Source organism: Carassius auratus, chromosome 10, assembly GCF_003368295.1.
Source record: "Carassius auratus strain Wakin chromosome 10, ASM336829v1, whole genome shotgun sequence".
Lineage (NCBI taxonomy): Eukaryota > Metazoa > Chordata > Actinopteri > Cypriniformes > Cyprinidae > Carassius > Carassius auratus.
Window position 1 is genome coordinate 19,910,571 of NC_039252.1, and position 13,635 is coordinate 19,924,205.

At 36.8% G+C, this 13,635-nt stretch overlaps 1 protein-coding gene across 1 annotated transcript; it reads left to right on the forward strand.

The window, feature by feature from the left end:
- Window positions 1–8: 8 nt before the first annotated feature.
- On the forward strand, window positions 9–12,082 carry LOC113110370 (CAP-Gly domain-containing linker protein 1-like). The gene is made up of 15 exons (XM_026274541.1): window positions 9–189; window positions 3,162–3,330; window positions 3,406–3,893; window positions 3,969–4,093; window positions 4,759–4,960; window positions 5,042–5,239; window positions 5,340–5,443; window positions 5,561–5,621; window positions 6,582–6,686; window positions 7,907–8,035; window positions 8,150–8,266; window positions 8,742–8,799; window positions 9,097–9,347; window positions 10,109–10,231; window positions 11,867–12,082. Exons 2-15 carry the CDS (start codon window positions 3,243–3,245, stop codon window positions 12,080–12,082), a joined length of 2,265 nt encoding a protein of 754 aa, XP_026130326.1. The 5' UTR covers window positions 9–189; window positions 3,162–3,242.
- Window positions 12,083–13,635: the final 1,553 nt, after the last annotated feature.

Genomic DNA, 13,635 nt, shown 5'->3' on the forward strand with positions numbered 1-13,635 from the left:
TGCTAATTTACATTATTCAACTATGATGTCAAAAGTCACTGTAATAATGTGTTAGGGTGCAGCTTTGTGTTGAACTGCCTCACCCATCATCATCATCATCATCATCACTAGTGTGAGATCATCCAGACAAACACGAAATCTCTCATTTGCCTTTACCACGGAGGAATGCTCCACATTGAAACAGTTCAGGTAAGAGAATATCCTCACTTTGTTCTCTCCAAAGCCCACTTCACTGAGCTAATTTGTGTTACATTGAGAGGATTTAGCTCCTTTGGCTAATGTCGGCTAGCAGACAGTTTGTTGTGACGTGAAGTCGCAGCCACGTAGAAACACAAACACACTGAATTACTGATTGAAAACTGACATTAAGTTATTTATTTTAATAAATACAATGTGATATTCGTGGACAGGTGTGATATTTGTTTTAAAACGAATCGTTTGGCTAGTTGTCCTTAGCTCGCTAAAAATAAACAATAACAATATTTAGTGACGTTAAGGGATCGGTAACGTTGATTAAATTATTCTTATTTTTACTATTTAGATAATAACCAGAACCAAAAGTACAGTAACTTTATTTACTCTTTCTTAAAATGAAACGAATAACCTCTGATTATTTGTTAATAGATAAAATAAACAATTGTGTTATAATTGGTGTAACAAAAAGTGCTTTGGTGGTAAAACATGGTGAAATGGCAGTCTCAGATTATATTACCATGGTATATTTCCACGAAGACACGTAATGCCAATGTAGTAGCGTTACCATGGTACTTTTTTTGGATTGTGTTTCATGTGTGTGGATTAGTGCAAGTTTAAATGATTTTTTACTTAGGATTAACTGTCTTTAGCTGATACAAATAGCCTTTGTTACCATGGTAACAACAGTTCCCACCAAACTACCATAGTGACGTCATTTAGAATGTTAATCATGATCATAATAAATATGGATTATTCCTTCAGCAGTCTATAACAAAAATTCCATGGTAACACCATGCATTGTATAAACAGTTCTCTTACAGTAATGGTTTTACCATGCATAAACATAATGATTTAGTACCATGTTCTGTGTCAAAGCCATACCAACACACCCACCTCATGTTTTATGGCGGAAGTAAGCTATTTCCTGTGAATGTGCCGGACTTCTGGTTCATTAGCTGCTATGGAATAACAACATGGGTGAATAAGACAGTTTGCATAACAGTATAGTTTGTATATGGTTACAATAATTAGAATGATAACAAATACCAGTTTGTAGCAGCACAACGGACTGTTTTGTACACCTTAAACAACTGAAAGTGGTCGACACTGGAAGCCTTGTACATTAAAGTTACAAATAGTTGTGGCCCCACTTGCTTTTAAAGTGGGCATGAAATGAAAATTCACAAGTTCTATTTTCTAAATGTGTGTTATAGACATATTTGTGAAGAACTGATTTGTGCATGTTTCATTTGTACCTTTTTGACCTTGTAATTTATTGTTTTTTATATTAATTTGTCTGTGATGCATGATGAACTTAAAGGGTTAGTTCAGCCAAATATTAAAATTATGTAATTAATAACTTACCCTCATGTTGTTTCAAACCCGTAAGACCTCCGTTTATCTTTGGAACACAGTTTAAGATATTTTAGATTAAGTCCGAGAGCTCTCAGTCCCTCCATTGAAGCTGTGTGAAAAACATCATGAAAGTAGTCCATGTGACATCAGAGGGTCAGTTAGAATTTTTTGAAGCATCGAAAATACATTTTGGTCCAAAAATAGCAAAAACTACGACTTTATTCAGCATTGTCTTCTCTTCCGTGTGTCTGTTGTGAGAGAGAGTTCAAAACAGCAGTTTGTGATATCCGGTTCGCAAACGAATCAATCGATGTAACCGGATCTTTCTTGAACCAGTTCACCAAATCGAACTGAATCTTTAAAACGGTTCCCGTCTCCAATACGCATTAATCCACAAATGATTTAAGCTGTTAACTTTTTTAATGTGGCTGACACTCCCTCTGAGGTCAAACAAACCAATATCCCGGAGTAATTCATTTACTCAAACAGTAAACTGACTGAACTGCTTTGAAGAGAGAACTGAAGATGAACACCGAGCCGAGCCAGATAACCAACAAAACATTGACTCGTTCATGAGTCAAGAACCGGTTGCATGACAGAAACGGTTCTTGACTTGGACTAAATCTAAAATATCTTTAACTGTGTTCCAAAGATAAACGGAGGTCTTACGGGTTTGGAACAACATTGTTTAGTTATTAATGACATAATTTTGCTATTTGGGTGAACCAACCCTTTAAGCACGTATTTATACCAATTTCTTCAGGCTCTGAAAATTCTTCAAAAAGAACACAAAGAACCTACTGCCATAGTTGTAACTCTTGCATAGAACAGTCTCCTTCAAGCACATGCTAGATTGCCACACCCACATCTCAACAACCAATCAACAACCAGTGGATAGAATTAAGTTCTGCCTTTTTCGATAATCATTACAGTGTATATCACAATACAGAATAAATACCTGTTGCTATTTAAGATTCATCATTACTTCACAACTGACCCTTCGCAAAAAACTGCCCTCCTTAGTATTGGTATGTCCAACAAGCCATGCCACTCTCACACTACACATCATGTTCTCACGCAGTGAAAAATATGTTGCAGAGCACAAGACACAACAGGTTATTTCTGGTATGAAGCAAAGTCTTAGATTTATAAAACTGGCATTTTTAAGAAATGCAAACAATAAATGCCATTTCATAGCTCTTTAACCACTTCAACTCTGTCTGCAGCATATTTGGTGGAACACACGGCTGGAATAATTAATCTTTTTTTATTGGATTTTTTCATAATTTTATGATAAATAAAAAATAAATAATAATAATTATTTTTTTATGAAGTTTTTATTTAAATGTCTATTATTTAAGATCTGTTTGTTCCATCTCCCTGCAGAAAGTTTCTTTTGATTCCACTGGTTGCCAGTAAACAAGAAAAAAAAGAATTTTCTTTGTATCATTTTAATTTTTTTAAAGTAATGGATGTTTAATTGAAGAGAGGCAATATGTCTACTAGGGTCTCTATTCTGCGAGATAAGGCACACCTGAATTTGAAAGAGTTCCAAAACCACATGCACTGGGCTAAATGTGTATTCTGTATTCACTATTTTCGACTGTTAGGGAATCTTATCTGGTCAGGGAGTGTTGTCATTCATCCAGTCCCTGCAGGAATAGCACATTTGTGTGCATAAAGCAGGGAAAATGAGTACGGGGAAGCCGAGTGGTCTCAAACCACCCACCAAGATTGGTAAACCAGCTGCGACGCCAAGCAAAACCTCACCCACCTCAGGTGAGTCACCCATTGGTTACATAAGAAACACACCGATTTAGTGCTGACGTGCTCTTGTTTATTTTCTGATTGTAGCTGGTGCAAAGGCTGTAACATCCCCAACCTCTAATACAGCCCAAGATGCTGCATCAGATTTCTCTGTTGGCGAACGAGTTTGGGTCAATGGAAATAAACCGGGTTATGTGCAGTTCATCGGAGGGACCCAGTTTGCACCAGGCCAATGGGCGGGAATAGTTCTAGACGAGCCCATAGGGAAAAACGATGGCTCTGTGTCTGGAGTGCGCTACTTCCAGTGTGAGGACTTGAGAGGTATATTTACTCGGCCCTCCAAACTGTCTCACACTCCCCTGCCAGAGCGTGAAGCCAATGGCACACCAACACCCGCCAACAAGACATCCACCTCCCCTGCCAAAGATCCCGTTCCTGTCACTCAAACCACTAGTGCAACCACCAAAACTTCAACAAACCTAACAAGAGCCGCCAGCGAGTCTGCATCCAATCTGTCTGAGACAGATTCGGCCAAGAAGTTGCAGCGGGAACTGAAGTTGGGTGATCGCGTTCTGGTAAGGCCCGTCTCCTGTCTGTCTTCATGGCATATTGTGGAAACTTTTAAGGATTTTTTTGCTTGCACTTCGCAGGTTGGTGGAACCAAGGCAGGTGTTGTGCGTTTCTTGGGCGAAACTGACTTTGCAAAAGGTGATTGGTGCGGCGTTGAGTTGGACGAGCCTCTTGGCAAGAATGATGGGGCAGTTGCTGGTGCAAGGTAAGGCCACAGTTTGCCAGAATTACGTAAAATCAACCCGTGGGAAAAGGAGAATCTGTTTTAAAACACATTTATGTATCTAGGTGAATCTAACCAGAGTGTTAAGATATTCTTGATATCTCTTTTAAGGTGTGAGATTACTAGGGTCTTTTTTTCAGCTATATATTTTAAAATTTGCTTTTTATGTTCAATTCCAATGAAAAAAAGGAAAAAAATCCAGTTTTATTGTAACATTTTTCACATTATGGACATAACATGGGTTGTTGGCTTTAACCTCGGGTTATGTCTTTATGGAAAGTTATTGTAAGCTTAATGATAAAGAATATCTTAGCTATTCCACAGACAGCTTATACACTGTCATTTAAAAGTTTTAAGGGTCAGTCATTTTCTTATTTTTATTTTTTTATTCAGCAAAGACACATCAAAACTGATAGCAAAGATATCTATGATGTTACACATGAATAGATATAGTAAATATGATAATATATTAAAATAGAGAACACTTATTTTAAAGTGTAATAATATTTTACAATAGCCATGTTTTTATTGTATTTTTGTTTAAATAAATGAAGTCTTGGTAAGACTTTTTTCAAAAACATTTAAAAGTTATGCCAACTCCAGACTTTCGAGGAGTAGCATTATATTTATATGCTTCACTCCCATAGATATTTCCAGTGCCTACCAAAGTATGGACTGTTCGCTCCTACTCACAAAGTCACCCGCATTGGATTCCCGTCCACCACTCCCGCTAAATCCAAATCCTCCAGGCGCAGGTCGACCCTAAAGAACAGCCCCAGCGCATCCTCCATCAGCTCCCTCAGCTCTGTCACCTCCTCAGTTGGAGGCAAACCCAGCCGAGCAGGCCTGGTACAGTCCCACACCTTTCATTTACATTTTATGCCTTTCTTTAAATATTATTTGAAATAATACCTGTCAATAATCTCTCAGCTCACAGAGACGTCGGCTCGGTACGCACGGAAGATCTCAGGCACCACGGCCCTGCAGGAGGCCCTAAAGGAGAAGCAGCAGCACATCGAGCAGCTCCTGGCTGAGCGGGACATAGAGAGGACAGAAGTGGCACGAGCCACAAGTCATGCCGGAGAGGTGCAGCAAGAGCTGGCGCTGCTCAGACAGGGCCAGGAACAGGTCAGTAGCTATTCTCTCATCATTATTGGCATCAATGTGTGAAAGTCAAAATTTTTTGGATGATAAACGAGACTCTGTTTTTGCATGTTTTTTGTACAAGTACGCTGTGGAGATGGAAGCCAAGTTGGACCAGCTGCGGAGACTCGTAGAGACTGCAGACAGAGATAAAGTGGAGCTGATGAATCAACTGGAAGAAGAAAAGAGGTAACATTTAGAATTAAAAATACTTTGTACAGTAATTGATTGCTACTGAAGAACATGGAATATTCCGAATATCTGAAGAAACATTTGGGGGATTAAAGTGTCTTTATGCGCCCACAGAAAAGTGGAGGACCTGCAGTTCAGTGTAGAGGAAGCTTGCATTACCAAAGGTGACCTAGAGGTAAAGTGATCCCATCATATACGTTTACAATGAAAGAAACTGGATATGAGCTGACCAGTGCAGTTACCTGTCTTTAACAGACCAGCCTGTGTTAATGCATGTTTATACTTATATTTTAGCAAGACAAATTCACAGGAGAAAAGTAGATGTATTTAAAGATCAGATCAGTGATTCATTCATAGAAAGGAAACTGTAAACTAATGACCACAACTATAGATAGAAATAGATAGAATCATTGATTCATTTAGTGATTCAGTGACTCATTGATTCATTTATAGAAAGGTTTTTGCAAACGAATGACCACACTGATAGATAGATAGATAGATAGATAGATAGATAGATAGATAGATAGATAGATAGATAGATAGATAGATAGATTCATTAATTCAGTGACTTATTCATAGAAAGGTATTTGTAAATGATTGACCACTATAGATAGATAAATTCTTTTTCATTCATTTTGTCTCGAGATCAAATTAATTACACGAGGATCAAGTTCTTCAAAAATCACTTTGGAGAAGATCTGTTAAACTATCTTTCATAAGTAATAAACAGTGTATCATTTCTGTTTCTAGTTCTTGTAGCATTGACTCTTTGATGCTTCATTCGCCTTATTCTCTTATTTGTTCATTCATTCATTGCATTCTTCTTTTTCATCTTTGATCATGTTTACACATTTCATTGATTCCTTCATTCTTTTATTATTGACGCCCTCCATCTTTCTTTCATCGGGCTGCTCTTTGAGTCGCATTTGTTTCATGTCTTTGTGTTCTTGTTTTTTTTAAATGCGATCTTCCGTCTTCACGCAGCTCTCTGTGTGTGTCACTGCTGTCTTTGTCCTCATTCATAGAGGAGGATGATGTCAAGGTCTGCATGAAGCTCTTCGTACTTGGCTTTTGGCTGGCATGTGACCGCACCGTTGGTGTTGTCTCTCTCTTTTCCTCTTCTGTCTACTAACAGACGCAGACCAAAATGGAGCATGCCCACATTAAGGAGCTTGAACAGAGTCTTCTCTTTGAAAAGACCAAAGCAGATAAACTCCAGAGGGAGTTAGAGGATACTAGGGTAAATCAGTCTGTCATATGGGAGGGTGAGAGAGATTTCTCTTGGGGTATATGTCAGATCCCCATGCACGGAAGAGATATTTTGGGAAAGTGATTATTTTTTTATTCCATGATGGATTGAGGTAGGTCTCTTTTTTTTTTAAGCACCACTGGATGCATCTCTGCAATCGTTTTTCATCCCAAAATCAAGTGAAAAAAAATAGAAATCGTTTTGCATAAAGAATATTTTTAGTTAATTTTTTTTTTTTAGGTCCGTGTAGTGTTTTTTTTTTTTTCATAAAATGTTAATACATTTTCATCAAAATCCTCAATAGCCTAATGTCATTTTGGAAAATGTCTATGATTTAAAGTGTAAAGTGCAGTCAATAAGATTTTTTAAATGTTTTTGAAAGAAATCTCTTATGTTCACCAAGGCTGCTTTTATTTGATCAAAAATACAGTAAAAACAGTAATGTTGTGAAATATTATTAAATATAAAAAAATGTTTTCTATTTGAATATATTAAAAATATATATTTATTCCTGTGATGCAAAGCTGATTTTGCAGCATCATTACTCCAGTCTTCAGTGTCACATGATCCTTCATAAATCATTAGAATGAGCTGATTTGCTGCTTGCAAAAAATTCTTATTATTATTATCAATATTAAAAAATATTGAAGCTTGTTTCCAATATTTGCTCAGATTTATGCCCAATACAAGCATAACAATTTTTTTTATTGCTGGGAAGAAATTCTGTGAAAAAATTTTTAATTACCAGATATGAAATCAGTTTTTTTTTTCACTGTCAGTTTAAATGCAGTTTTACTAAAGAAAAGTATTAATTTCTTTTAAAAGAAGTTTAATTAAATTTATGCATTTAGCAGATGCTTTTATCCAAAACGACGTACAGTGCATTCAAGCTAACAATTTACCTAACGTGTTCCCTGGGAATCGAACCGCAATGCTCTACCACTTGAGCTATAGGAACACTTTGATTAGCTATTTGTTATTTGAATGATAGTACTTTTTTTTTTTTTTCCTGGCATGATGATTTTTCTTATATGTTTTTCCACGTGACCATAATTTGAATCTGAAATGGATCTAATTTGATTGGATATTTAAATTAATGAGAAAATAGTAGATGTTTCTTATGCATAAAATATCTAGTTTATGTATAATGGCTTCAGTCACCCCGGTTCAGTCATTATAAGTGGTTGATGAAGTCTTGTGTCCCACTGTAGGTGGCCACAGTGTCCGAGCGCTCCAGAATCATGGAGCTGGAAAAGGAAGTGTCCGATTTGCATCTTCAGCTGAGAACTCTCCGGGCTGAGACCGCGGGATCAGCCTCACCTCCATTACAAGACAAAAAGGTCCATTCAACCCCCTTGAGTCCATCTAGACCAGATGCATTATGACATGTTATTGTACATCAGGAAACATTTGCATCATTAGAACTGATCACTGTATTTTCTGCATTCTTATAGATCAAGGAGCTGAACTTTGAACTGGAAAACAGACAGAAGGAAGTGCTCATATTCCAGCAGAAACTCACTTCCTCTGAACAGGAGAAAACATCCCTCCAGCAGCAGCTGCAAGATCTAGTATTCTCTACTGATTATTTACTATCTTCTTTTTTCACATAATGGCGCTATATATTTTTACGTTTTCTGTATCTCGTGCTGTGCTTGCCTCGCCCTCCAGCCCATATGGTGATTTAATAACTGCTTTTTATGTTATTGAATTATTTAGATGTGTCTGGGGATACAGAAATTTCTCTAAAATCAAGTGTTGTATCATTACAAATATTTGTCTTTTAAGCCAATAAGTCATGAGAGGCCATACGTTACAGTGATTTTTACAACGTTTAATAGATATGGTTAGGTTTCATGTGAAGCATCAATAGCAATATGATAAGTCACCAAGTGCTTGAATTAAATATGTAAAGCATTTATTATCAGTTATGAAAGTAAAGCACATTTATATGAAATTTCTTTGTAAATAAATGGGTGGAATTTTTTTTTTTTTTTTTTTTTCTTCAGCCAACATATCGTACCAATTCTTTATGTTTGATTTCAGAAGCAGAAACTTGACACAGCAGTGGAGGACAATAATAAAGCAACACTAGCCATGCAAGGTAAGCGAAACATGACTCATCAAAAGCACCTGAAGGCTTAGTAACTGCATAAAGCATCTGAGCATTTATATATTTGCATTCCTGGCATTTGAACCTGCGCCAACATGAACAATTTTGCAGTATCGTTTTTGCATGTTCATGAGATAAACCAGCCATTCCCAGCGGAGCCATAATCCACAACGGCACACTTTTACTTGCTCAGTAGTCCAATTTGTGCAATAAAATTGGGGAAAATGATTATTTTAGCACAAATACTGCTACATGAGCTCCTCTATGACTACTTCTGTTCTGCGGCAGAAATGGAAAGAAACATTAAAATGCAGGAAGAGAAGCTGGATCAGGTGTCCAGGGAGAAGGAGGACATGCAGAGGGATGTGGCCGTTCGGCAGCAGCAGGAACAGACGAAGAGTGAAGAGAGAGAGCTTCAGATGAAGGAGCTGAAGGAGAAGTTGGGCCGAGCAGAAGGAGAGCTGAACAGAATCACAGAGAGAAGTGCTGAGCTGGAAGAGCAGGTGGTGGAACTGAAAGCCTTCAAAGACCAAACCCAGGTAACTGAATGACATCTGGAATACATGTACCCAGGAGCTCCAGCTGTTTTATACACTACTGCTCAAAAGTTTGGGGTGGGTTAGATTAAGATGGTATTGTTATGTGCAGCGTATTAGAATGATTTCTGAAGTATCATGACACTGAAGTCTGGAGTAATGATGCTGAAAATTCAGCTTTGGATCACAGGAAGAAATTCCATTTCATAATTTAAGTTAATGTATTTTTTTATATATATAATGTATTCTTAATCAAATAAATGCAGACTTGGTGAACAGAAGAGAGTGAAATCTAAACTACGCCAAACTTTAACTGGAAGTGTTTACTGCAGTTTCCAAAATGCCATAGTTCAGTTATTTTACACAGCTTATTTATGTATTATGATTTTACAGAAATAACAATAAATCATGAAAATATGGTATTTTGCCATGTTAAAATATTGCAAGGTTGGTTGAAGGATCATGTAACGATGAAGACTGTAGTAATGATGCTGAAAATTCGGCTTCTTTGCATCACTGGAATAATTTACATTTTTAAAATATATTCAAATAGTAAGCAGTTTTTTTTTAAATTGTAATAATATTTCAAAATATTGCCGGTTATACTGGGTTTTTGAGCAAATAAATGCAGCCTTGGTGAGAAGAAGAGAGTTCTTTGAAATTATTATCTTATACCAACCCCAAGCTTTTTATATCTTAGCTTATATTTGAGCATGTTGTTCAAATGGCACATGAGTGAACAGAGGTTTCTCTCACTCAAACAGGGTTTACAGACTGATGAAAAGCTGGAGCAGATGACAAAGAGAAATGAGAAGTTGCAGGAGGAGGTAAATATGCTTTATTCTCCTTATCATGAAGATAACATTGACTCCTGGTCATATAAGGCTGTATCTGCTGTCTTAAAGGGACTTGAAGGGTGTGAATATTTGATTTATTTGAATAAGTGTCTACCAGTTCAAAAGTCATCTCCTTATTGCTAGGATGTCATGAGTTGTTGCTAGGTGGTTGCTCAATGGCTCTCCCACACAGACCACATGATTTGAGGTATTCGTGTTCATGCAGTAACACTGATGTACGGTTAAGTTTAATACTTTTAACCTTTACATTAAAACATATTTAGCATTTGTAGCTGAATAAACGCATTTACTGAAGAGGCGAGCAGAGATTTTTCACTGTGTAACTGTACTTATACATGGGTTGACATAATGGTTCAGACACTGTTAATACATGCACGAGTCCTCTACATCTGACCGCCTGCAGGCTGCATGTAAAGCATGTTCTGAGCGCTCATACGTGGCCTTACATAATCACCCCAACAGCCTGCACTTATCAAGAGAAACTTGCCTCCTGAGGTTGTGCTTTTCACATATGGTAAGACTGCGTGAAAGCATAACAGGTCTTCTTATATCACTGGTTCTCAACCCAATTCAGCATCTGTATTATATTGATTGATCTGCAGTGGTATTGGTTCAGTCTGTGGTTATATTGGGTGTTGCTTGTGATACACTGATGCAACTGAAAATATTCAGCTGGAAATCAATTTTCGTTTTCAAACCATCCAATATGGAACCTTTTTTTGTGTTCTTCTAAACCCATATGATTCATGGAGCACAAACTGAGTTTTAGTGAATGCTCATGTTTCTTTTTGCACTATATTCCAACACGTGTGGAGCCATACACTAACTTTGAGGAGATTTACATAAATTTTGCTCTATTTCTTACACAAAGATATTAAATTACTTAGAATTTTGGCACACAAGTCATATGGACTACTTGCTTGAAACCATGACCTGATGTTTTATTAAAACGAGGAGCGTGAACATTTTTCAAAAGTGCTTCTTTTTTGTTTTGAAATCATTTTTTTGGAGTGGTGGGTGGGATGAACTGTCCCTTTAAATATATTTTTGGTTTCTGTATTGAAAAAGACAACCTTGTTGTGACCTCATTTTGGACTTTCGTCCCCTTAAGGTTTAAATTAGCAGATCTAATTTAGTTTAGCCTGAATTTCATTCTTTGTGTGTGTGTTTGGGGGGGGGGGTTAAATGAATGAAGTCTTTGAGATATGTAAGGGTTTTTCATGCATATGCTCACCAAGGCTGCATTTATTTAATAAAAAATGCAGTATAAACAGTAATGTTGTAAAATATTATTACAGTTTTAAATATATTTTTAAATGTAATTTATTCCGTTAACGCAAATCAGAATTTTCTGTAACATTACTCCAGGATTAAGTGTCACATGACCTTTAAGAAACATTTGAATCGGTTTGTAAATTTATTATTTAAATAAACAGGGAATAATGCTTTACTCATTCAAGGATTTTAGTTTCTCAAATGACACCAGAGACAAAGGTGTATCATCATGTAGAAACGGCTAATACAGGGATGAATGAGCATTGAGGACGAGAGCAGGCAGATGACGGAGAGCAGGCAGAAGGAGGGGGCGGGACAGCAGGGGGATGTCGAGAGGGGCGGGGCTTGTCGTCCTTACATAATGAAGCTGCCCTGTGTGATGCTTTTCAGAGCGTGTGTTTGTGCAAACGTGAGCGTGTGCTGGGACGCCAGAGGGGCGAGAGCTCGTGCCTCTCTCTCTCTGCAGGGGGCCGTAGGGGATGTATCATTGATAGGGCACATTTGTTTGGAAATAACAGGAAAGACATGGATGTGACAGCACTCCAACAGGACTACACGGACAGCGTTTATAGTTCTCTGTGCCAGGTAAAGATCGCTCTTCTGTAGTGCACTTCTGTAGGGATGCAAGATGCTGTATATCACTGACCTTCTTGGTAATCAGGAATGTCAGAATTTTTTTTTTTTATATTAGAACTGGGTTAGGATGATATTGAAACTGGATAATATATGGGCTTATTTCTTCCAATTTAAATAAATAAGTACTATTTAGTTTTGGTGCCTGCATTTGAAGCATTTAGAAGTGGAGCTTTAATGTGAGCGCTGTTTGTTGTTGTCTTCTGCATGTTTTGATTTAGAATTTGGACCAGTTTCAAAAATGAACTTAATTAAGTTAACATTTTAAGTTCCTAGAGTGGATTTTTAGGAAGCAAATGTATGGTTTTATAAACCATAAAAACCCTCGGATACTTGAATTCAGTCGACACGTTAAAATAAATCTAACCAATCTAAATATGTATGATAATTTATAATTTTTTGTTTATTTTAGCTGTATTTAAGTTTTTAAGCTAATATGTGTATTTATCTCTGGTTTACGTAACAAAGCATTTTTAGAATTTTAGTTTTAGATTTAGGTAACAATAACAATGCTTTTCCCAAAAAAGTACGGGGAAATTTTTGCTGATATTTGAAGAAAAATATTTTTTTAGAACCATATGATAATAACATATGCTTTTCCGATCAGTTGTTAACCATAAAACAGACATTTGTATTTATATTTAAATCAATGCTTTGTATGAAATTCTCCACTGGCAGTAATGTGTAGGGCTTATAAGAGACGTTTTCCACCTGATATTGGCCATAATGTTGGATATTGTTAATTATCATATCGATCATTTTCAGCTATCCCTATATGCAACACTATTTTTATGCACAGAAAGAAAATACTTTGTGTCACTGTGTCTCTTGTGTGTTATTTGTGAGTAATGGAGATGTTAAGCTGTGGACATGGAGTTGAAAAATGCTTTAATGTGTCTGTCTGGGTGTGAATGAAATGGTTGTTTGATGACATTTCATATTTTCATTCACTGATGACAGTGTACTTCCTTCATCATGACAGAATCTCTCAGGCTTTCTGAATGTAAACACTGAATCACTCAGAGATATCAGCACTGGCCAATCTCTGCTGGTTCATAATAAAACATTGATGTTGGTTCTTGGCATGTAGAGGATATTAATTATCGCCTCGGCCAGTTGTGGGCGTTTGTGCTGAAGAGTGTGATTAACGCTTCAGTCTGATGCAGACCAGTTACTTTTACAGTGAGTTAGCACCAGTGCAATGGGTCTCGTGGGAACATGTGATGGTCTGAAATGCTTTTTCTAAATATTTGTTGTGTGTGCATTACTACAAAATGTTTTTTTTTTTTTTTTTGCTAGATGAATTTTACAGGTGTTTGCTAAAGCCAAGCATCACTTATTTCTCATGCCTAGGATTATGTATTTGTTCCAATTTCTAACTCTTAGGTCTAATCTTAAACATTTAACTTGCAATTTTTGTGCTACATAAATAACTAGTATTTCAGTGTGTCTAGTTACGGAGGGGTGTCTGATTTGACAAATTTTGGACGTTAAAAAAGATGTTTAAAAACACCCAGAACCGCTTT

Coding starts and splice junctions, on each gene's coding strand:
- LOC113110370 (XM_026274541.1), top strand. CDS start 3,243: ATGAGTACGGGGAAGCCGAGTGGTCTCAAACCACCCACCAAGATTGGT. Junction 5,444..5,560: donor CAACTGGAAGAAGAAAAGAG/GTAACATTTAGA, acceptor ATGCGCCCACAG/AAAAGTGGAGGACCTGCAGT. Junction 8,267..8,741: donor AGCAGCAGCTGCAAGATCTA/GTATTCTCTACT, acceptor GTTTGATTTCAG/AAGCAGAAACTTGACACAGC.